The sequence below is a fragment of the Phalangium opilio genome, unplaced genomic scaffold (assembly GCF_054372755.1).
Source record: "Phalangium opilio isolate 3A_F unplaced genomic scaffold, DU_Popi_V2 ptg000039l_1, whole genome shotgun sequence".
In the NCBI taxonomy this organism is placed as follows: Eukaryota; Metazoa; Arthropoda; class Arachnida; order Opiliones; family Phalangiidae; genus Phalangium; species Phalangium opilio.
Window position 1 is genome coordinate 2,973,970 of NW_028324162.1, and position 21,602 is coordinate 2,995,571.

Genomic DNA, 21,602 nt, shown 5'->3' on the forward strand with positions numbered 1-21,602 from the left:
ATCCTCCGTAATAAAAGGCACGAAATTTACATCCCTCCTCATTGCGAGGATGGCAACTCCCTAAATGGCAAATATCTGGGGTTGGCATTTCGTACATTTTGTGCGATGTGAGGTGTACGGGAAATACGAGGATAGTATCCCCCGCAAATTCTTTCAATTTGAATTGATGAACCTTCTTATTTATGATACATGGAAACTGTCTAGCAAACATATCAATTAATGACCCTGCGGGTAGTTGCACTGTAGAAGTTAGTAATCTGTACATCGCTAAGTGTTTCAAACCAAAATTTATATTAGGGCCATAAACGTATTGCCATATATAACCTTCACCATCGGCTACATTATAGACTTCATTCGGTGTGGGGTTTATTAGTAAATCCCCCGTTTCGGGATCTGTAGTCCTTTCCGTAATCTTTATCCCATCCGATAGTAGCAAATTTTTCAATACGTCTTAAGTTGTTTCGTCTAACGACGGCTTCTAAAGTATTGCGTGAATTCATTCTACCGTCCTCACTACAGCAGATAGGACAGGAAGGCGTGTCCGTCGTATTGCCAGTTTCGTAAAACGCTATTGATTCGTTCCTGTTGGTTTAAAAATTGACCGGATACTCTGATTATAAGTCTGGGTAGAAATGCACATGCAAGGGTTAACTATATTGTTAAGAGTATACTTATAATTTGACTGAGTCCATTTCTAAGTGATGACACGTGAATATCGTTAGCTGGGATGAAAAGCTTGAAGAGTCGTAAAATGACTTATCTTTTAAACTACCGCGTCTTTTATAGGATCTTAACGCGAGACGATCGGATTCTAATCACGCCAACATGACGTTCTTTAAGATGACTTATCGCGATGTTCTGCCATGTAGGGTCAACATGGCGTTAAAAACCCCAAGCCATGACAAGGCTAAGCGATGCGTTCAATTTTCAACTTCAATATCGGAGTTAATTTGTCCTCGTATTTACATTTTATTTGCATTCTAAAACATTGTAGGTTGCGAAATTCCTGGTTTCTCCTGTCCTCATGAGGAATCAGGTGCACTGTCGTATCCGAAAACTGCACTCTCTTTTTACCACCCACTTTCATACTTCCCGCCTACTTCGTTTATAATAGACTGTGGCATCTAGTTTTAAGCCTAACTCCCCGCACACGTGACATGGATTTCAAATGTCATAATCCATATCAGTGAGACCATGCATTTAATATTTCCTTCGAAAATTACGATAGGCCACGCCAATGGGAGTAGATAACCTTTTCTCAAGTGTTTGACTTGAGATTGCACGCCATCATGAGGTTTCACGCCAATTTCCCCCGCCAACCCAAGCCAAGTCCGCCATCATGAGGTTTCACGTCAATTGGGGGTGAGAAATGGGTTTTCTGGGGTGCAACATAATAATGTAGATTTTAAGGTCCGGAATAGTTTTGGGAGAGCAAATAAGCTTTAACTTATACTACCGTGGCGGACTGAAACACCGCAGTAGTTTCTTTTCAATTGTTTTAGCGGGACAGGTACGTTTTCCTCGCGTAGTAGGAACGATTTAATAGAATTAATGACGATTTAGTTTTTAAAAAATAAAACAAAAACAAACTTTATTTCACAGTTAACTAAAACATCCTCTGAAGCTACCTTTAGCTTTCTAAATTATATCAGCAGGACTATTCTAATTATTTCCACGAAGCTTATACTAGCTTTTCTAAAGTATTTCTACTTTGGAGCAGTGAGCGCGCTTTGCTCCTTCTCAGTTCAAGTCTTAGAGAATTCTGTCTCTTTTTTAACAAAATTTTGTTTGGTTCCCCTCGTTTGGGACCCTTTTCCCCCTTTTTACCAGTTCCTTTGTGAAGGGTTTTTGGTGACGTATCGGGAAAAATTTGTTTTCCGAAAACATCTACCAACCTATCTCTTTTTATAAACTCTTCACGGTAAATTTCCACAGTTCTATAGAAGGCTTATTTTTCGCTTCTAGGGAAAATCTCTTATCCAAATACAAAAAAATTTAAACAAAAATTACATCAAACAATAACCCACAAAATTTACATCAAACAATTAATAACACACTAAATTAAAAACAAAGCACTTATTTACAAAATAACAAAAATTACTAACAAGGTGTACTATACATTAATATACATTTTCACAATTACATTTCGGTTTTTTACACTCTCCCCACCTTGAACAGGGTTCAACAAATTTTTTTTATATTTCAAGGGGGTACAACAATTGAATCGGACGCCTTATCCGATTTCCATTAGGTAGACGAACCATACAGGAACGTACAACCCCATCTCTTCCAACCATAGTTTCTTCCACTACGGCTAACTTCCACATTAAACGGGGAAGCTTACTGTCCTCAATGAGAACTACGTCATCTATTTTTAGGCTGTCATTAGGAGTACAAGCCGGTCTATGGTGGGCAGAGCGTAGTTCTAATAAATAATTATGTTTCCATTGAAACCAAAATCGATCTAAGAGGGTTTGGCGATATTTTATTCTTTTGGTTAACTCTTCTTTAGTAGCGGTCATGTTTTCGTTACTAGAAAAGGTTCGAGATGGCAATGACGTTAAGCGTCGGCCAATCAAAAAATGCGCCGGACTTAGAGGCGTTGGCTCTCCTGGACCATCGTATACATAGCTGATAGGCCTTGAATTAATTGTAGCCTCTATTTCGATTAACAAAGTCTCTAGTTCCTCAAACGAAAGCCTGGCTTTGCCAAGAGTTTTGCGTAGGGAGGATTTGACACTTTTGACCATTCTTTCCCAGAATCCTCCCCACCAACTGGCCCTATCAGCAATGTAGCGCCATTCAATTCTTAGAGACCCAAAATATTCCAAAACATCTGAATGTCTTACATTTTTAACTAATTCATTTAAATCCACTTCTGCCTTTTTAAAAGTCTTAGCGTTATCGCTGTAAATAACGTGGACTATACCGCGTCTGGCAATAAATCTCCTAAATGACAACAAAAATTTATCTGTGCTAAGGTCCGAGACCAATTCCAAGTGCAATGCACGAGTAACAGCGCACGTGTAAAGCGCTATATAACATTTATTGCCATTTTTTGTAAACAAAGGGCCAGCGAAATCTATGCCAGTGACTGTGAAGGGTGGTGAAGGATTAATCCTTGCAGACGGAAGTGGGGCCATGACCGCTACTGGTGCTTTAGCTCTAAATCTTTTACATTTTGGGCATTTATGAATTTTACTTTTAATTAACCTCCTAATTTTATTGATCCAAAATTTTTCTCTTAATTCGATTAGCACATCATCTATCCCAGCATGTTTTAATTTTACGTGACAATCTTCAATCATTAATTCAGTTAATTTGTTTTTATGACTTAAAATCCAGGGGTGTTTTTCCTGATAGGATATATTTGCGGCGTCTAAACGTCCGCCTACTCGCAACAAACCCTCTTTGTCCATTATAGGACTTAAAGTTACAATTTTTGAGTTTTTAGAAATTCCAATACTAGAAGACAAGCAATTTATTTCCTCAGGGTAGCTTTCTTCCTGAGCTAATCGTATCCAATATTTTTCCGCTAGGTTTAATTCATCAGTGGTCAATGGACCAATTACTTTTTTCTCATTTTTAGAAACTCGTTTCAAATTAAGGATATACCTTCTAACCCATGCGGTCACTCTAAAAGCTAAACCTGCTGAACTATATTTTTCAAGGGACAAAATAGGTACGCTAGTTTTCATTACAATAGCTAAATTAGCTTCGGGCTTTGCTTTCTTTTCTACAACTATTTCGGGAATTTCTTCATCAACTATTTCCAATTCTACTTCGGGTTTATCACCTTCTGACAACCAAACCGGTCCCTGAAGCCAAAGCTTGGACTTTCCTAATTCCTCTAGTGTCGTGCCGCGAGAAGGCAAATCAGCTGGATTTTCCTTCCCAGCTACGTGACCCCAACAAGATGGGTCAACTAATCCCTGAATTTCTTTAACCCTGTTCGATACAAAAGGCTTCCACCTTGACGAATTATCTCGGATCCAGTGTAGGACAATGGTGGAATCGGTCCACATGTGAATGGACCTTGGGACAATATCTAAAGTTTCTATGACGTTTTTCATAAGTCTTGCTCCCAAAACACCTCCCATTAATTCTAACCTTGGTAAAGAAAGTTTTTCTATAGGAGAAACTCGAGTTTTACAAGCTACCATTGTAGTATGACTCTCTGAATTGGGATAAAGGCTTCTTAGATAAACAACAGCCGCGTAGGCCTTGTTACTTGCATCCACAAATCCATGAAGTTCTACTACACATTCTGATTCATAGGGGGCATTCACAAAATAACACCTGGGAATTTCTATCTTAGGTAGGAGGGGGAGCTCAGAGCACCATGCTTCAAATTTTTGTGCTAACTCGTTTTCGAGGGGTTCATCCCAGGCCATCCCTTTTCTCCACATTTCTTGGAACAGTAGTTTTGCGCCTATTAAGAACGGAGCTAAAAGCCCAAGGGGGTCAAATATCCGTGCTACTGCCTTCAACACCCATCTTTTTGTATTCGTTCGTGTCAATAGGAATTCCAAAAGTTCACTAACATCATAACTAAATGTATCTTTTTCTTCATCCCAACTTAGGCCTAGAACTTTCGTATGGTTGGGTTTTACCGACCCTTCGCTTTTCTCTCCCCATTTTGCTCTTATTTCTTTTGAATTGCTATGAAACTTTCGAAGGTTCATCCCAGCCTCACCTAGAATTTGTGTCGCCTGTTGGATTAGCTGATCAACCTCTTCTGCCCTTTGACCTCCCGTGACTAAATCATCCTCATATATATCTCTTTTCAGCACGCCATAGGCTAGGGGGTGCGACACTGAATATTTCTTGGCATGGTGTTTAATTGTTGCGGCCAATAAGAAAGGACTCGCTTTACATCCAAAAGGGATTCTAGTAAACCTGTATACTACCATCTCATTTCTTTCATTGCCTTTTATTCCTTTTACCCAGAAAAACCGTAGGGCGTCCCTATCACTTTCTACAATAGAAATTTGGTGGAAAGCTTTCTCCACGTCCCCAATAACTGCGACCTTATGTTGTCTAAATCTAACCAAAATTTTGAACAATTCAGGTAGCAAATTGGGGCCTGAATCCATACAATCATTTAGAGAGGGTGAGTCTTTAGCATGTGAGGAGGCGTCATTGACAATTCTTAGTTTAGTTGTTTCTCTATTTTCACGAATGACCCCCCGGTGAGGGATGTAATAACAAGGGTTAGGTTCAGTAGAACTTTCAACGTTTTCTACCCTTTCTATTATTCCAGTTCTCAATAGACCAATTCGAAAATGCCATGGGGAAAGAGGAAATTTCAGGGGTAGTCTCCATACTGGATAATATTTGCATGCTCAAAGCCTTTAATAGATGGCGCTATATGTCATTATTTTTCCTCCGTCTGTGATTGGTTAAAATTTATGGATTGTACAAATATGGCCGTGTCCATCGTGATATATTTAAGTGACGACGCGTTCGTGTGATATAGTACATTAAAACGATTTTACTCTTTTGTTTGTGGTTTCAAACGTATGCATTGATAATATACGGTAAATATTATATGTAAAGATAAAAAAATACCCTTAATACCTGTTTAAATTTCAATTGAAGTTGTTATTTGTTAAGCCTCGGTCAAAAATATGAGCCTCCCAGGCAAAGTGTGTTGTGTTCTGTATTGCACTCAAAGAGCGTCTTCCAAAAATGTAACTATAATTTCGATATTCACCGAATAAAGAATTATAAATATAAATCCTTAATAATTAAAATGTTTTCAGGTCTCGCTTCATAAAGTTCCATCACAAAGCAGGAAAGTGATGAGAATTCTTTGGTTGAAGCGAATCCGTCGCCGTGACTATATTTACAACCCGGCAGAAAACATTTTTGTCTGTTCAAAGCATTTTAAACCTTCCGATTATCGGCAAGGTCTTGCCAGCGGCAGGAAGATTTTGAAAGTGGGGGCTGTGCCTTCAGTGTTTCATTGGAACTTCAATAGACAAACTGATATAGATGACTCTTATGAACAAAGTGTCAATAACGATGATGAAAAGGAAGATAAAGAAGCGATCATCAAAGATACTGTAACAGATTTGGTGACGGTCGTTGCTTTTACAGAGGAGTCTATTACACAGTCGCTAGGCTATTGTGAATGCTCAAACAAAATTAAAGAATTAGAAATTGTGATTGCAGAACTGAAACGTAAACTTTCAATTCAAGAGCATAAAATAAATATTCAAGATTCCCAACTTAAGACTGCCAAAAAGAAATTATTTGAAGCAAAGAGGCGAGCTGTTATCGCTGAGAGCCGCTGCAACACGATGAAACCCAGTCTAGATAGAATAAAATATAACGATGATGACCTATTATTCTACACTGGCATCCCTAACAATTATAAACTGGTCGCTTTATATAATCGTCTAAATCCAGGACCTAACGGTGAAAATATCAACTTTTGGAATGGTGGTAAGATTGTGCAAAGACCTTCGCCTGCAGGCCGCCCCCGAAAACTAGATGTTAAGGATCAATTTCTACTAGTCTTGATGCGGCTCCGATTAGGGCTCTTTCTAAAAGACTTGGCAGACCGCTTTAGCATTTCCCCAAGCACAGCGTCCAATTACTGTATATCCTGGATTAATTTCATGTTTGTTCGCCTTGGAAAAATAAATATATGGCCAACACGAGAGCAAATAGATGCAACTATGCCAGAAGAATTTAAAAAAGATTATCCCAGTACTCGCGTCATAATTGACGCAACTGAATTGAAATGCCAAACATCAAAGTCATTGGTTCTACAGTCAGCATCTTATTCTAACTATAAATCCACAAACACATTCAAAGGACTTATTGGTATTAGTCCCAATGGTTACGTGACATTTGTCTCGCAGTTGTTCACTGGATCCATCTCTGACCAGGAAATAACTAGGCGAAGTGGTTTTCTGAAATTAAATTTCTCCCCTAATGACAGTGTTATGGCAGATAAGGGATTTTTGATTCAAGAGATGCTAAATAAAAAAGGTGTTCGACTGAATATACCACCTTTCCTTGGTGAGAAGGGACAATTCACCAAAGAGGAACTGGAAAAGTCACAGAAAATTGCAGCCCTCCGAATCCATGTGGAACGACGAATAGCAAGAGTAAGAGGCTTTCATATCCTCGATCGTCCAATTCCCTTAACTCTAGCTCCCGTGATTAATCAACTCTGGACAGTGATTGTGCTTTTGTCGAACTTCCAAACACCTTTAATAAGCAATACTGAAAATGACTCTCAAAATGAACACAGTAATTTAACCAACATTAGTGATGATATTGATGATTTTCAAGAAGAAAAACATGATTTTCAAGAAGAAAAACATGATTTTCAAGAGGAAATTGATAATTTTCAAGAAGAAATTCTAGAACCTGAAAACGAATCCCTTGAAGATGAACTGGCTGGATGGTCAAGTGACACTGATTCAAGTAGAACTGAGATTCCCATTATCAATTTAGATACTTCTTTGTAAAGATTATAACTATCTAATATTTTATTTTATTTTAAATAAAGCTACAAGAAACTTTAATAAAACAGACTTTATTTTTAAAACCACTGTGGGTATGGGGCCTATTATCATAAGGAAGGTAGTAGGTACTTGAGAGTATAGGAACGTTTAAATCCAGATCACATTTTTATCACATTGTTTGTCTTGTAATTTTTACCTAATTTTGGTAACATATATGTAAAATAAAAAGCTTTTAAAACTGATTGCATATGGTCCCACTTTTCCTGATTGAATGGCACTCTCACAATTATCAAGCCTTCTGGGAAATATGTTACGTAGTGACACCATTTCAGCCCTGATAGCGCCATTTGGCCCATAATTTGGTAGAAATGGTTATCATTTTCATTTAAAAGAGGTCTTTGATCAACCATTTTTATTCTATCATCATCATCACTCAGTGCTTCGGTGGGTTTTTTATCCCGTTTGGACCAGGGACATTTAATTTCTAACAGCCCAAAAGAGGTTGGTTCCTTTGGATCATGGACTAATCCATCAGGTGAAGTTCCTAGCCAGGGTTTTGTCGGGTCAACAATGTATCCTGAGTCATGTACTGTTACGTTATGACCCATACTGTGCATCGTTTCCAGGTATTTGTTTTTGGCAATACTTTCGTTCTGTTTGCCATACTTGATAGCATTCAAGTGCCCAATGTCTTTAGGATTGACTATGTTGTTAATTCCAACTTGTGTCCATTTTTGATTTTTCCTTTTACAAATCGCACCGAAATTTGAAGAACTCAATCTAGTACTTCGGGCTTCATTCCACAGTAGCGAATCAGCTTGGTTCCTGGTATTCATTTCGAGATGTCGAGCTTGGTCAATAGAGATTTCATTTTTCTAAAATAACGAGATTAAATATTCTTTACAATCAGATTTCATCTTTAAAAAATAAATAAATTTACCATCAATACGGCCAACTCTGAAGATCCATATTTATTAATGACATTCTTGGAACACCAGGGAGTACAGGCACAGGAATGTGTCGGGATTGAAAATCGTTCCGAAGGTATATATCCATGAACAAATGGTAAGCTAGTCTCAAAGCTTTCAAGGTTGGTGATAACCTCATATCCATACTCCTTGGTTGACAGTTGCAAACTTAGTGGGGAACCTTCAGGAGCATATCCCATCCTAGTTTCAACCCAGGTATACTCTTCAGATGGAGGTAGAATACTTGCCCAGCCATCAACTCCATTACCATTAAGATTATTAATTAAATCTTTCGTAGCTTCTGCCACCTCGGTTTGTTCTAGGCTACTCGAGCTAGCTTCATACAGTTTACATAGAACTGGTTTCTTATTACCATCTTCTTTAGGAGCCTGAACATTTAGATCTATTACAGCGAAAGGGTGGACTTTTTTGCCCCTCGGACGGTTCCATTGTTGTGGTTTGTCGGTACAGGAGAGTTTATGAGGGGGATAGTTTATTTTTTTATCACGCAATTGGGCTAGTAACCGTAATAAAGCTACACCATGGTTGCAGGTTCCTGTAATTCCGGCAGGACATCCACAATATTCGTCTAGTATTTCAGGTTTAGATATTTTCAGAGCCGCACAGACCGTGTAAGGCTTATCATTTTTCTTTTGACTTTTGTAGCATAACCCTTTTACAAAAACTCGGTCATTTGTACTAAAAATTTAACAAAAGTTAGATACCAATGTTAACATCTTTAGAGTAAACAACGCTTGATACTTACGGTTCCGCTTTGCTCATCAACGAATCTGTTACGATATATTCTTCAATTAAAAACTTATAACTTCTTCGGTAATGTTGGAAGGTTTTACATCTGGACTGGTAAAACCTTTTGATTTCTTCTTTGCTAAGCATGGGCACATCCTTTATAGTTTTTTGGTATCCCAAAATTGGGAATACCAATCCGCCATCGTTATAATTCATTAGCTTCGCGACAAACTTAAGTTAAAATAATAAAAATCCTCGTAAAAAACCAGCGTCGCTAACACTAACAATTGAATTTTCCACCGTTAAGTAAACTGAGCAGACGACACTGACGACAGAAGTTATAAAACTAACGCGAGCGCCATCCTTGGCGATGCGTGTCATTAATTTATTATTCAGTATGGCGGTGCCCCTGCGAGTTAGGCTTATAGTATGGAATATTCGTATTGGTCTATTGTTCCTCAATTATTTTGTCATATTCCTCTAAATGCTTGGGATTCATTTCCAATTTTTTAACCAAATTAATGGTCCTTCTCTTTGCCACCTCATAATTGTCTCCCATCATATCTCGATTAGGTTTCCAGGGTAGCGTCACTTGGTATCGACCTTCCTTAAACTCAATGTTTTTCTCAAAGGTTTCTAAAACAGCTTCGTGTTCATTTACTTTTGTTTGTTTACTATCATGGATACCAAGTGATTCTAAATTCCAGAAATCTTTCAATTGTTCGGACACTAAAGTTTCTTCCGAGGGGACGGCCACGTGTATCACAGCGATAGTATTGACCCCTGTATTGCCCCCTTCCCCTTCTGATCTACCCTGTACAGTCCATCCCAAAACAGTATTCATTGCCATTAAATCGGGAGATAGGCGTTCCATTTCCCCATTAACTACTCTCCAGAAAAAATCAGCACCTATCAAAACCTCTATAGGGGAATGGGTTCCTTCCTTTTCTTGACTAAATAAGTCTGCCAATTCTAAATTTCTGTTTTTCATTTCCTCTCTAACCTTTTCCCCGGGTACCGCGAAGACGGCCCCGTTTATAGAAGGAGTTTCTAGAGCTATTATTTCGACCATTTCACCTGATTTGATGTTTTTCAATTCTACTTTTACCTTTCTGCGCGTAGATTGTATTGGCACTGTACTTTCAAATGGGAAAAGGGTCATTCTTTCCGTCCCCACTACTTCTAACTGTAACTTCCGAGATATTTCCTCTTTTATGAAACTTCTGTGGCTTGCGCCGTCTAAGACGCATCTAACACTAACATTGTTTCCTGACTTATCATTGATAAAAGCTCGGGCCGTTTGTAGAAGAACTACACTAGACTCCGCAGAGCCTGTAGCTAGGGTAGCCGAATCCCTGACCTCAGTTTGACCTACAATTTGATTATCAGAACGAGCATTGTTCTGTACGTTGCTTATGGGCATGGAATTAGTATTGGAAACCTGTTTATCATCTCCCTGCTCACATAAACTCTGGTGATGCCTCTTATGGCATTTTCTACAACCTTGCACCCTACCCCTACATTGAAACGAGTTGTGGCCTGGTTTTAGACATAAAAAGCAAAGCTTCTTTTGTCGAGCGATTGCCCTTCTTTCTGTGATTGGAATCTCTTTACATTCATAATAAAAGTGATCCGGATTTTCACAAAATTCACATTTTCTTTGATAACCAGAGCTAACCCTATCATGCACACCCGTATTTAAAGCCGCAGCCGAAAATGGCTTACTAGTGTAATTTTTAACATTTTGTTGTACACTTCTACTTATGGGCTTTTCAATGTTTACATTGGTTTTAACGCTTTGTTGGAGGCCGCTCCTATGAACGGCTTAGGCTCTTTCTCGACATTTAATCTCAGTACTTAAGAATTTAATTACTTCATCAATTTTCCATAGATCTTTTTCTTCTTTATGTCTAGTGTAATTTTCTAAAAGATCTAAAGGAAACAAGCCTCCAACAATGCGAGCGAATAACTCGCCATAACTATCGGTCCATTGACCTTGAGACTTCAAGTTTCTAACTTCTATCTCGCAAGTGACTAAGAGATTTTTAAGGCCCGTTACGTCCGTAGACTTTTGAATTGGGCTCATCTTTAAAAACGCGTTCAACCTATCACTAGCTTGAGTCTCTTTCCCGCCAAAACGGTTAGTTAATATTTCAATTGCTCCCAGATAATTTTGTTCGTTTAAGCTTAGTCCATCTATTTCCGCCTCAGCGGCCCCTTTTAGATATGATTTCAAATAATTAAACTTATCTGTAGCATTTAGTTGTGGGTTGTTGTGGATCGCTCCCTCGAATTGTGTCCAAAAAGCTTGCCACTTGTCCACGTTTCCGTCGAATTTCTTTATTTCTAGCTTGGGTAGTCGCAACGTCGTCCCTGGTTCTTGGCCGTTTCTCGACGATCGTCCTGACGCTGCCTCGATACTTGAGGAACTTTCTACTGTCCGAAGTCGTCCGCTATCCGCTGGGCCTTGCTTCTCCTCGAGGTATTTCTTGGCTCGTGCTCGCCAATGGACCAATCTTTCGCTGTATTTTTCATTTTCTGCTAGCTCATGGTCTAGTTGATCCTCATCTTGGATCAGCCTCAGAATTTGATTGTCCATATCTTCTAGTTTTGGCTCCTTTGCGTCCAGTTGCGCGATAGCGTCACTTAAGGCTTGCTCGTTAATTACCGTAGCCTTTTCTAATTCATCCTTCAGGATATTGCACGCACGCGTGACACCACCACGTAGCGTTGATCTTTGTTTTTCCAAAAGTCTAAGGGTCGCCATTTTCACTGTTTCTAATTTAATCCTATTTACAGTCCTATCGCGATTTAATCCCGGGTTTCACTTGGCACCAAAATAATGTAGATTTTAAGGTCCGGAATAGTTTTGGGAGAGCAAATAAGCTTTAACTTATACTACCGTGGTGGACTGAAACACCGCAGTAGTTTCTTTTCAATTGTTTTAGCGGGACAGGTACGTTTTCCTCGCGTAGTAGGAACGATTTAATAGAATTAATGACGATTTAGTTTTTAAATAATAAAACAAAAACAAACTTTATTTCACAGTTAACTAAAACATCCTCTGAAGCTACCTTTAGCTTTCTAAATTATATCAGCAGGACTATTCTAATTATTTCCACGAAGCTTATACTAGCTTTTCTAAAGTATTTCTACTTTGGAGCAGTGAGCGCGCTTTGCTCCTTCTCAGTTCCAGTCTTAGAGAATTCTGTCTCTTTTTTAACAAAATTTTGTTTGGTTCCCCTCGTTTGGGACCCTTTTCCCCTTTTTACCAGTTCCTTTGTGAAGGGTTTTTGGTGACGTATCGGGAAAAATTTGTTTTTCGAAAACATCTACCAACCTATCTCTTTTTATAAACTCTTCACGGTAAATTTCCACAGTTCTATAGAAGGCTTATTTTTCGCTTCTAGGGAAAATCTCTTATCCAAATACAAAAAAATTTAAACAAAAATTACATCAAACAATAACCCACAAAATTTACATCAAACAATTAATAACACACTAAATTAAAAACAAAGCACTTATTTACAAAATAACAAAAATTACTAACAAGGTGTACTATACATTAATATACATTTTCACAATTACATTTCGGTTTTTTACACTCCTGTCCTCATGAGGAATCAGGTGCACTGTCGTATCCGAAAACTGCACTCTCTTTTTACCACCCACTTTCATACTTCCCGCCTACTTCGTTTATAATAGACTGTGGCATCTAGTTTTAAGCCTAACTCCCCGCACACGTGACATGGATTTCAAATGTCATAATCCATATCAGTGAGACCATGCATTTAATATTTCCTTCGAAAATTACGATAGGCCACGCCAATGGGAGTAGATAACCTTTTCTCAAGTGTTTGACTTGAGATTGCACGCCATCATGAGGTTTCACGCCAATTTCCCCCGCCAACCCAAGCCAAGTCCGCCATCATGAGGTTTCACGTCAATTGGGGGTGAGAAATGGGTTTTCTGGGGTGCAACATGTTGCAATCGGGTTTCTTTTGGGGGTAGAATATTTCGATTTTAGTAAACTCACCTTCCTGATGGAGATTCGAACGAAGATTTTCTGCGTGACGATCCGACGCTTTACCACTAGACCACGGTGGCACGCAGACCACTTCGAAATCAAATAAACTAATACACTATCTTGGAACTTTCGGTTGAAGGGAATTCGTTCCAACAGGATTCAATTGAATGGGAAAATATTCCCTTTTAATAGAAAACCGCCATTGGGCTAGATTTTAAAATACTGGCTAGAAATTTTCGGACGAATGGGATTTGTTCCAATGGTATTCGGTTGAATGGGTAGACTCCTTTCTGCTATAGAGATATCGCCAGTAGCCCTAATTCTCTGTTGTCGTGAAAAAATATATTTTTTAAACGATCATTCCATTTTCGATTTTTCAGTTCTCGCAAAGATAACTTATATGTTCATTCCATTGTTCATGTCTGCGATCGGTTAACAAACTAATTTTCCGCGAAACGTAAACGTTGACAGAGTTCTGTGAACGCGAAGACGGGTTTATTGAAATAATCCTGATTGACAAAATGGTATTTGTGGCATTCTTGTCCCTTCATAATATAATGTTCGGGACAATACCAGAATGTGGTCATTTTTGGCAATAAAAATTAGCATAAATTTTAACGCCGCATTTTCTAGCGAATCGCGGAGTAATTTGGCGTAAATACGATTGAATTTTTAAAAAAATATTTACGATATAATCGATTAAACGATTATAAAAATAAAGGATTTGAAAAAAAACTGATTAAAGCTAATGGGTATCTTCCCATTGCGCAGAATTCCATTAGACCGAATTCCCATTAGACCGAATCCCACCAATGTTTTAATGAATTTAGACCAACGGCGGGTTTGGTATTTACAATTGAAACGACTCTATGCGACCCCAAAAATGCTATGTAGTTTTAATTTCTATAAATGTCGTTTTTTAATGAAAGCGTTTTAAATACATTTTTACTGACTTGGAAACGCCACTATTTGGTTAAGCTAGGTTAGTAATATTTTATACATCACTTAACAATGTTACGCCTTTTCCAAAATATTGATGTTTATCTTCATTGACTTCTAAAATAATATGCCTTTTCCAAAAAATTACTGTTAAGTTTGGTTTGGTTAGGAGGACGTCTCTTACTCTTTTGAGAGGTTATACACTTCAAGTATATTAAAACGGGTTAAAGTATTTCCATGATGAATATAACATAAAACGCCACTATTTTGTAAAGCATGGTTAGTAATATTTTATACATCACTTAACAATGTTACGCCTTTTCCAAAATATTGATGTTTATCTTCATTGACTTCACAAATAATATTCCTTTTCCAAAAAACTACTGTAAAGTTTGGTTTGGTTAGGAGGACGTCTCTTACTCTTTTGAGAGGTTATACACTTCAAGTATATTAAAACGGCTGGCTTAAAGTATTTTCATGATGAATATAACATTAATAAATAAATATATATTAGCAAAAAACAAATATATAGTAGCAAAAAATAAATATATATTAGCAATTGGTTTTATTATGCCACATTTTGCTGATTTATTACTATTAGGTTCTAACAATCCTTAGTTTTAAAGTAATTATTTAGAAAATGTTTGGATCTAGTGTTCATTTTACGTAAGCCTTAAATTGTTTTCAGTTAATTTAATTTTTGCCAGCAAAGATAAAATCTTTGCGTTCCCGGGATTTTATTTATTTAAACTCTATCGGGAAAAACCCGAAGTGCGGGTTTTTCGGTCGAATGGGATTGGGTACGGTTGATTGGGATTCGGCGCAATGGAACTGAAGCTTAATAATGTCCATTTTATGATCCGAAGAGAAATATCTATATAAACGCCGTATATTAAGAATAAGGTATATTTGAAGAAATTTTATGGCATTTTATACCTTGACTATAAAGCTCGGGTTCTAAAACGAATTGTGAGCCGTATCATATAAGAATTAGTAGAAGTGTAGAACCATTTTTAACCTGGTCCTAGAAGTGAAAAATTTCGCATTTCAGGCAAATATTATTTTATAATAGATTATAGAGCTGTGCTAATTAATTAGCTAGCTAATTGAATTTCTAATTAATTAGCAAAATTTACTAATTGAAAATGGTAATTGTATTTTAATTACCTTAGTGCTAATTGAGGAGTAATTCTAATTAATTAGTATGAATCGGAAAGGTAATTATCTAATTAAAATTTAATTAGATTTAGGATTAACTAATTAGCCAATTGAATTTTCAATTAATCTTTTACGCCAATTTGTTGTAAAAAAATCGAGGAATTAACTCTTGATTCATCTATTTGAATATGAAAAAGCCTTATTATATCGATGAGGAAACCTTAGTGCTACTCTAAATTTTTCAGCTCCTCAAACATGAGAGAATACTAGTACTAGTAGAAAATTTCGTAGTTCGCAACTGCCCCATTTCGAAATTTCGACTGTTTTACCTACTCGAATTTATAGCAGTGCGCATGTATTTACTACTCAGGGGTCCATTATAGGAACTGTGGGAAGAAAATGAAGAAATGAGACAAATTTTAACATGACGGAAGGCTCGAGGCTTGCCTCATTTTTCGAGAATAATTCATGGCTTCCGTACCCGTTTTTCAATGACATTAAAACATTAAACTTTGCATTACCAAAGTACTAAATCCATGGGCACTTTTAAACTTTTATGTTTACTTATGGTCTCTTTTTTACCTTAATTAGAGAAGTAATTAATTAGAAATTAGTAATTCTAATTAATTAGTTTGATAAATAAATGCCTAATTTCTAATTGAATTGAATTAGTTTCTATGTCTAATTGCTAATTGGCTAATTAATTAGTTCATAAATATTTCCCTAATTGCTAATTCTAATTCAATTAGTTGTCAGCTAATTAGCACAGCTCTGATTAGATTAATACAAATAAAGACTGAGGAACAGATATGATATAAAAAAGGACTTGGTTTGCCCAAGCCTAAAAAACAAAAAGATGAGTTTTTTCCAGTTGACTGAAGCTCGGATATTTTATTTTTCTATATAATTTTAAACGCAATCTGTATTTTACTACTCTTTAATTCAATCTCCTGATTTTACTGGTAATGGATTTATTTCCTATAAATTAATTGAAATAAAATATTACTTATCTCAGATTTTTCATGATAAAATTTTTACGAAAATGGAATTGTTGTTGAAAAATCTGAGATAAGATATTTTATTTCAATTAATTTATAGGAAATAAATCCATTACCAGTAAAATCAGGAGATTGAATTAAAGAGTAATAAAATACAGATTGCCTTTAAAATTATATAGAAAAATAAAATATCCGCGCTTCAGTCAACTGGAAAAAACTCTTATCGTTTTGTTTTTTAGGCTTGGACAAACCAAGTCCTTTTTTATATAATTAAGTATATGGGCCATGTGGGCTTGGCTATACGCCTGCCTCGGACCCGTCTTTAAAGGTTACAGCTTGGGTTTTTATGTACAAATTGCTCTCCTACATTTTTTTTGTCGGTTACATGGCTGTGTGTTTTGTTACAATGTTAGTGTACAAGTGTGTTTAATTTTTATTTTTTTTTCGTTTCAACCAGTTTATTGTAGAATTTGGTAGTGTTTAGAGTGGACCGGCACTGTCCCTGGTTTCAGCGGCCTGTGGAGCCAAAGCCCCCCTCTCCTCGGTCGGTTGGCGGTAATGTGGCGGCCTCTTCCATTGGTCCTGTGTGGCATGGTGTAATTATCATGTGCGCAAGTGCGTCCCCTTGGGTTATGTGAAGTTCCGTCTGTGCTATGTTGAAGAGGATCACTTTGACCGGGCCGCGGTAGTCTGCATCAATTACTCCTCCTCCTATATGGCATCCCTGCATCATTAGATGGTGTAGTCCTAGTAACATGCCCACGTGGCCATCCGGTATTGCAAAGGCCAGCGCTGTGTCCACGGCAACTCTGGTTTGTGGGGCGATCTGTATGGTTTCTGCGCTGTGAAGGGTCAGGACGCCATTGCTAGAGCTTCCGCTCTCTGGGGCTGTGGCAGCGTTGGACAACCGTTGATATGGGAGTGGCACCGAGGAGCCTTGTTCCGCCATAGGTGTCGTCTTTGTGTTGGAGTCGGGGTTGCAGCTATGTTATATACGCCGTGTGCTGTTACGTCACCAACGGAGGGCTGTTTTCTCATACGCTGCCCAGAGGCACGTGATCTTCCTTATAGTTTTTTCTCGCCATTCATGGTGCTAGTTAGTAAATTTTTTACGGTAACCTGTTTGTTGGGGTTAGAGTGGCGCAAGGGTTGTCTGTGTGTGTCAAAAAGTGGGCAGTGACACAGTATATGTTCGGTGTCTTCTATGACACCACAAGTGGAGCAGTTTGGGCTTGCGAGTTTGCCCATTTTTTGATGGGAGTCTCCCGTCATCCACCGTCTACAATGTAGCCTTGATATGCAGGTTTCTTGTGTTCGCGTTAGTTTTGAAATTTTGTCTTTGTAGGGATTGGTACGCCATTCCTTCTGTATTGCTCCTTCTCGGGTTCCCCTCCATTCTGTTATAAGAGTGGAGTGCCTGTGTTGGCGAAAAAGTCGTTTGAGCGTTGGGGCGGAGTAGGGAAGCCAGTAGTCCGGGTAGTCGTTTTCCTTTTCTAGCGCTAGCTTCGCCGCCCGATCCGCTCTTTCATTGCCTGCCATACCTATGTGCCCAGGGCTCCATATAAACGATATCTCTTGAGATCTCGCTTGAATTTGGTGCTGTATCGTGCGTACCAATTGGTTGTCCGGGAGTAATTGTTGCAGGAGTTTGAGGGCTGCTTGTGAGTCCGTGGCTATGAGGACGTGTGTATGTGAAAAATCCCTTGCCTCTGAGATAGCTAGGTGTAAGGCCATTAATTCGCCCTGAGTAATGTCGTGGTGTCCGTTGATTGTCTTCTTTATCGTTAGGTTAAAAGATTCTAGTATTATCCGCAGGCCGCATTTTTTCGCCCCGGGCCGGTATGAAGCGTCCGTGTAGATCTGTAAAGTGGAGTCGATCGTAGATGCGGTAGAAAGTGCCTGACGGTAGTGTTGTAAGAGTTGGGCCGATGAAAGTTCCTTTTTTGAGCTTGGTTGAGAAAGGTTGTAGATTTTTGGTGTAAAGGTTTTCCACGGCGCAGGGGGTCTGGCGTTGAGAGGTATCGGCTGAGATAGTGGGTTTGGTGTTATAAGGTCCTTGGGAAGACTACGTTAAAGGTATTGTAGGCGCTCCTTCAAGGTTCTTCTTTCTGGCGGTGGGAGAAACTTCTGTGGCCTGGTAGTGTTGAGCCATTCCCGGCTCTTCTCTGTCCCCAATTTCCTAGCTAAGAGGTTTAAGTCTAGTCTTCGTCGTCTTTCCGATAGGGGAAGAATACCCAGCTCGGTTTCCATTGACGAAATGCTTGTATATTTGGGTGTACCTAGTATGATCCGTAGGGCATTATTCTGTATCTTATCCAGCTGCTGGAGTTGGGTATGACTTGCCGCTCCGTATACCGAGGCTCCGTAGTCCATCGTGGATCTGATCATTTGGGTGTAGACCATTTTACCTGTGGTCCGCGTCGCTCCCCACCGTAAGCCCGTCACTGCTTTGAGGACATTCATTCTTTTCTGGCACTTCAGTAATACGTTCTGGATGTGATTTTTCCAATTGAGCCGCCTGTCTATCCATATTCCGAGATATTTGTATGTGTCTGTACCACTGATGGGGTTACCGTCTATGTGTATGGGGAGCTCCACTGGTGGGCCTCTTCTTCTTGTGCAGAGTAAAGCTTTGCATTTTTCGTACTGTATCGGTAAGGTCCATGTTTCTAGGTTTGCTGCGACGAGATTGAGGTTTTCTTGTAATACCCTGGTGGCCGTGGTCAGTGTGGGAGAAGAGATCCATTTCACAATATCATCCGCATGTAGGCCGTATTCGCAATTTGGGGAGAAGTCCCGTCCAATATCGTTGATCGCAATCAGGAAGAGGGTGGGTCTAAGGGGGCTCCCCTGGGGAACTCCATAATTCAGTCGTCTAGTTGAGGAAACTGTCCCATTTAGGCGAACCTGTACTTCTCTTTCGAGGAGGAAGTTGCTAATCCATGACCACAAGTTTCCGTGGCCGTTTAATTCCGTCAATCGTTGTAGTAATCGTCCTGGTGGTACGTTCCCGAAAGCATCCTTTATATCGAGAAAGACTATGCCCATGTATTGTCCCTGTTCCAAAGCTTCCCTGGTCGCTTCCGTCAGGCGTAGTATGTTGTCGGTAGTGGTTCTCCCCTTCCTGAAACCCGTCTGAAAAGGGTTGAGGGCTTGGGTGTCTTCCAGGAAGTGTTGTAAGCGTCTGTTGACAATTTTATCCATCAATTTTTTCAGGGTTGAAATGAGCGCTATAGGTCGATAATGGGACGGGTCCTCCTTCGTTTTGTTCGGTTACAGGAAAGGGACAATGACCGCGTCATTCCAGTGGGGCGGATATTATTGTGTGGTCCAATGGTGATTAAACATGTTTAGGACTTTCTGATGAAATTCCCAGGGGAGGGTTGCCAGCATTTTGTTCGACACCCCGTCCCCACCTGCGGCTGTGTTCTTTAGGCGTTGTATTCCGAGTCGGTACTCCTGTGGGTTTATCGGTGTATTATAACTTTCGTTCTCTCCCCCTGTGCTCGGCTGACGAAAGGGAGTTTCTTTATAATATACTGTGTAATAGTAATCTGTAAGTTTTTCTGCCACCTGTGCATCGTCGGTGTGAGGGGTAGTCTGTTGGCGTGTAGCCGCATTCGTCGTCGCCCATTTCAACCCCTTCCAGACTTGTGCTACTCTGCTTTGGGCGTTTAGATGGGTGCAGAACTTCTGCCAGCCCGACCGTCTTTGCTTCTTTAGTTGTTTTCGGAAAAGGGCACGGAATTTCTTATAGGCAATGAGATCGTTTTTATTGTGTTGCTTGCTGTATCGGTTCCTGTGCCAATTCATTTTCTTGTGTAGTTGGGATAGCTTGATGGACCACCATGGTGGGAGCGTGGGGGTATTGCATCCTCTGGTATTGGGTCTGTGCAGAGTGCTGACACCGGCACAACTTCGAAGGGCTCCGGTGACCTCTGTGTAGCTCCAGTGTTCCTGAGCTGTGTTCTTGGCTTGTTCTAAGGCCCTTGCTTCGAATTTTCCCCAGTTGAGTGGCGTAAAAGTGGGTGGGGGAGGTCGATGTAGGGGAGGTGTCCTTCCCTACAATCGTAGTTTGGAATTGTAATTAGGAGGGGGAGGTGATCACTGCCCCCCTTGTGTAGTGGCGTCCAATTCACTCCCGGAGCGAGCGTGGCGTCGGTAAAGGTGAGGTCTAGCACCGAAGGAGATGCCGAGGACGAGATGCGAGTGTAATGGCCCGTGCTTTGAAGTACCAGATTCGGCGTTGTGTCTAACCATGCCGCTATAGTGCGACCTTGGGTATTCGTGTTGGAGTCTCCCCAGCTCGGGTGGTGCCCATTAAAGTCCCCACATCGGATAAAAAGCGGTTGTATCTGGTCATGTAATGAATTGAAATCTTGTAGGCTCGTTCGTCCTTTTGGTTCGTAAGCCGAGATTATCTCAACTTGTATATTGTCCCAAGTGATTGTTATGGTGATGCCCTCCATAAGAGTCGGGAACGTCATGTTCTTTCGCTTGGGTGTGATAACTTTCCTGACGAGGATTGCTACCCCCCCTCCCCCGAGGTGGAGGGGAGTACCTGGTGTGGGAGGTCTATCCTGTCGAAAGACTCGGTACAGTCCAAAATCGGGGGCTTTTTTTCTGATGTTAACCAGGTTTCTTGTAAGGCTAATATGTCTGGTGTTTCTTGTTGGATTAGCATTGTGAGGTCTCCAATGTTGGCCTGAATGCTACGTATGTTCCACTGTAAGATTTTGAGTTCACTGATTGGGTTCCTCATCCTCGAACAGGGATGTAAAACTCAATTTGACGTTGGGAGGGATGAGGGGATCTATGTCCTGTCGTGAGAGGGAGGTGTGCATGAGTCTGTTGATCATTAGCGTTATTAGAGCGCTTATGTCGTAGTTCAACTCGAAATTTTGGGCGAAGGTCAGAAGGAGTTCCGCCAAGAGCGGCGCGATCTTTTCTGGGGAGAGGTAGGAGTGTTGGTGGGGATACCGATGGTAGTCCGGGGACTCTTAGACATGGGTGCCGGGTTGGTTCCTTTGGGTGGAGCTCGTTGGGTTACTGTTGCGTAGGATGTGGTTCTGGTTTGTTGTTGGACTCGGTTTGCGGCTTCATGTTTGGGGATATATTCTCTTTGTTGAATTCTTAGTATTTGGATTTCTTTCAAACGCCTGGGGCAAGAATGGGTGTTGGCAGTATGTGGACCTTTGCAATTCGGGCAAGTGGTGTTTGTCTGACAGTCCGTCTTATTGTCGTGGAATTCGCCACAGGAGTTGCAGCGGAAGGCTGA

At 39.8% G+C, this 21,602-nt stretch overlaps 5 protein-coding genes and 1 pseudogene across 5 annotated transcripts; 2 read left to right on the plus strand and 4 right to left on the minus strand.

Moving 5' to 3' along the window:
* Nucleotides 1–2,195: 2,195 nt before the first annotated feature.
* On the minus strand, nt 2,196–5,096 carry LOC149681264 (uncharacterized). Its single transcript, XM_089834503.1, has one exon. The coding sequence runs from the start codon at nt 5,094–5,096 to the stop codon at nt 2,196–2,198; it is 2,901 nt and encodes a 966-aa protein (XP_089690629.1).
* Nucleotides 5,097–5,284: 188 nt separating this feature from the next.
* LOC149681265 (uncharacterized) lies at nt 5,285–6,528 on the plus strand. The gene is made up of 4 exons (XM_089834504.1): nt 5,285–5,540; nt 5,617–5,693; nt 5,766–6,458; nt 6,523–6,528. Exons 2-4 carry the CDS (start codon nt 5,631–5,633, stop codon nt 6,526–6,528), a joined length of 762 nt encoding a protein of 253 aa, XP_089690630.1. The 5' UTR covers nt 5,285–5,540; nt 5,617–5,630.
* Nucleotides 6,310–7,600, plus strand: LOC149681266 (uncharacterized). The gene has a single exon (XM_089834455.1). It carries the CDS (start codon nt 6,528–6,530, stop codon nt 7,485–7,487), a length of 960 nt encoding a protein of 319 aa, XP_089690581.1. The 5' UTR covers nt 6,310–6,527; the 3' UTR covers nt 7,488–7,600.
* A 2,050-nt stretch (nt 7,601–9,650) lies between these two features.
* On the minus strand, nt 9,651–11,969 carry LOC149681267 (uncharacterized). The gene is made up of 2 exons (XM_089834505.1): nt 11,076–11,969; nt 9,651–10,970 (listed from the first exon to the last, which is right to left on the minus strand). The coding sequence occupies exons 1-2, from the start codon at nt 11,967–11,969 to the stop codon at nt 9,651–9,653; spliced, it is 2,214 nt and encodes a 737-aa protein (XP_089690631.1).
* Nucleotides 11,970–16,832: 4,863 nt separating this feature from the next.
* LOC149681268 (deoxyuridine 5'-triphosphate nucleotidohydrolase pseudogene) lies at nt 16,833–17,273 on the minus strand (annotated as a pseudogene).
* Nucleotides 17,274–17,389: 116 nt separating this feature from the next.
* LOC149681269 (uncharacterized) lies at nt 17,390–20,811 on the minus strand. The gene is made up of 4 exons (XM_089834506.1): nt 20,464–20,811; nt 19,865–20,386; nt 18,450–19,582; nt 17,390–18,389 (listed from the first exon to the last, which is right to left on the minus strand). Exons 1-4 carry the CDS (start codon nt 20,809–20,811, stop codon nt 17,390–17,392), a joined length of 3,003 nt encoding a protein of 1,000 aa, XP_089690632.1.
* Between the last annotated feature and the right edge of the window lie 791 nt (nt 20,812–21,602).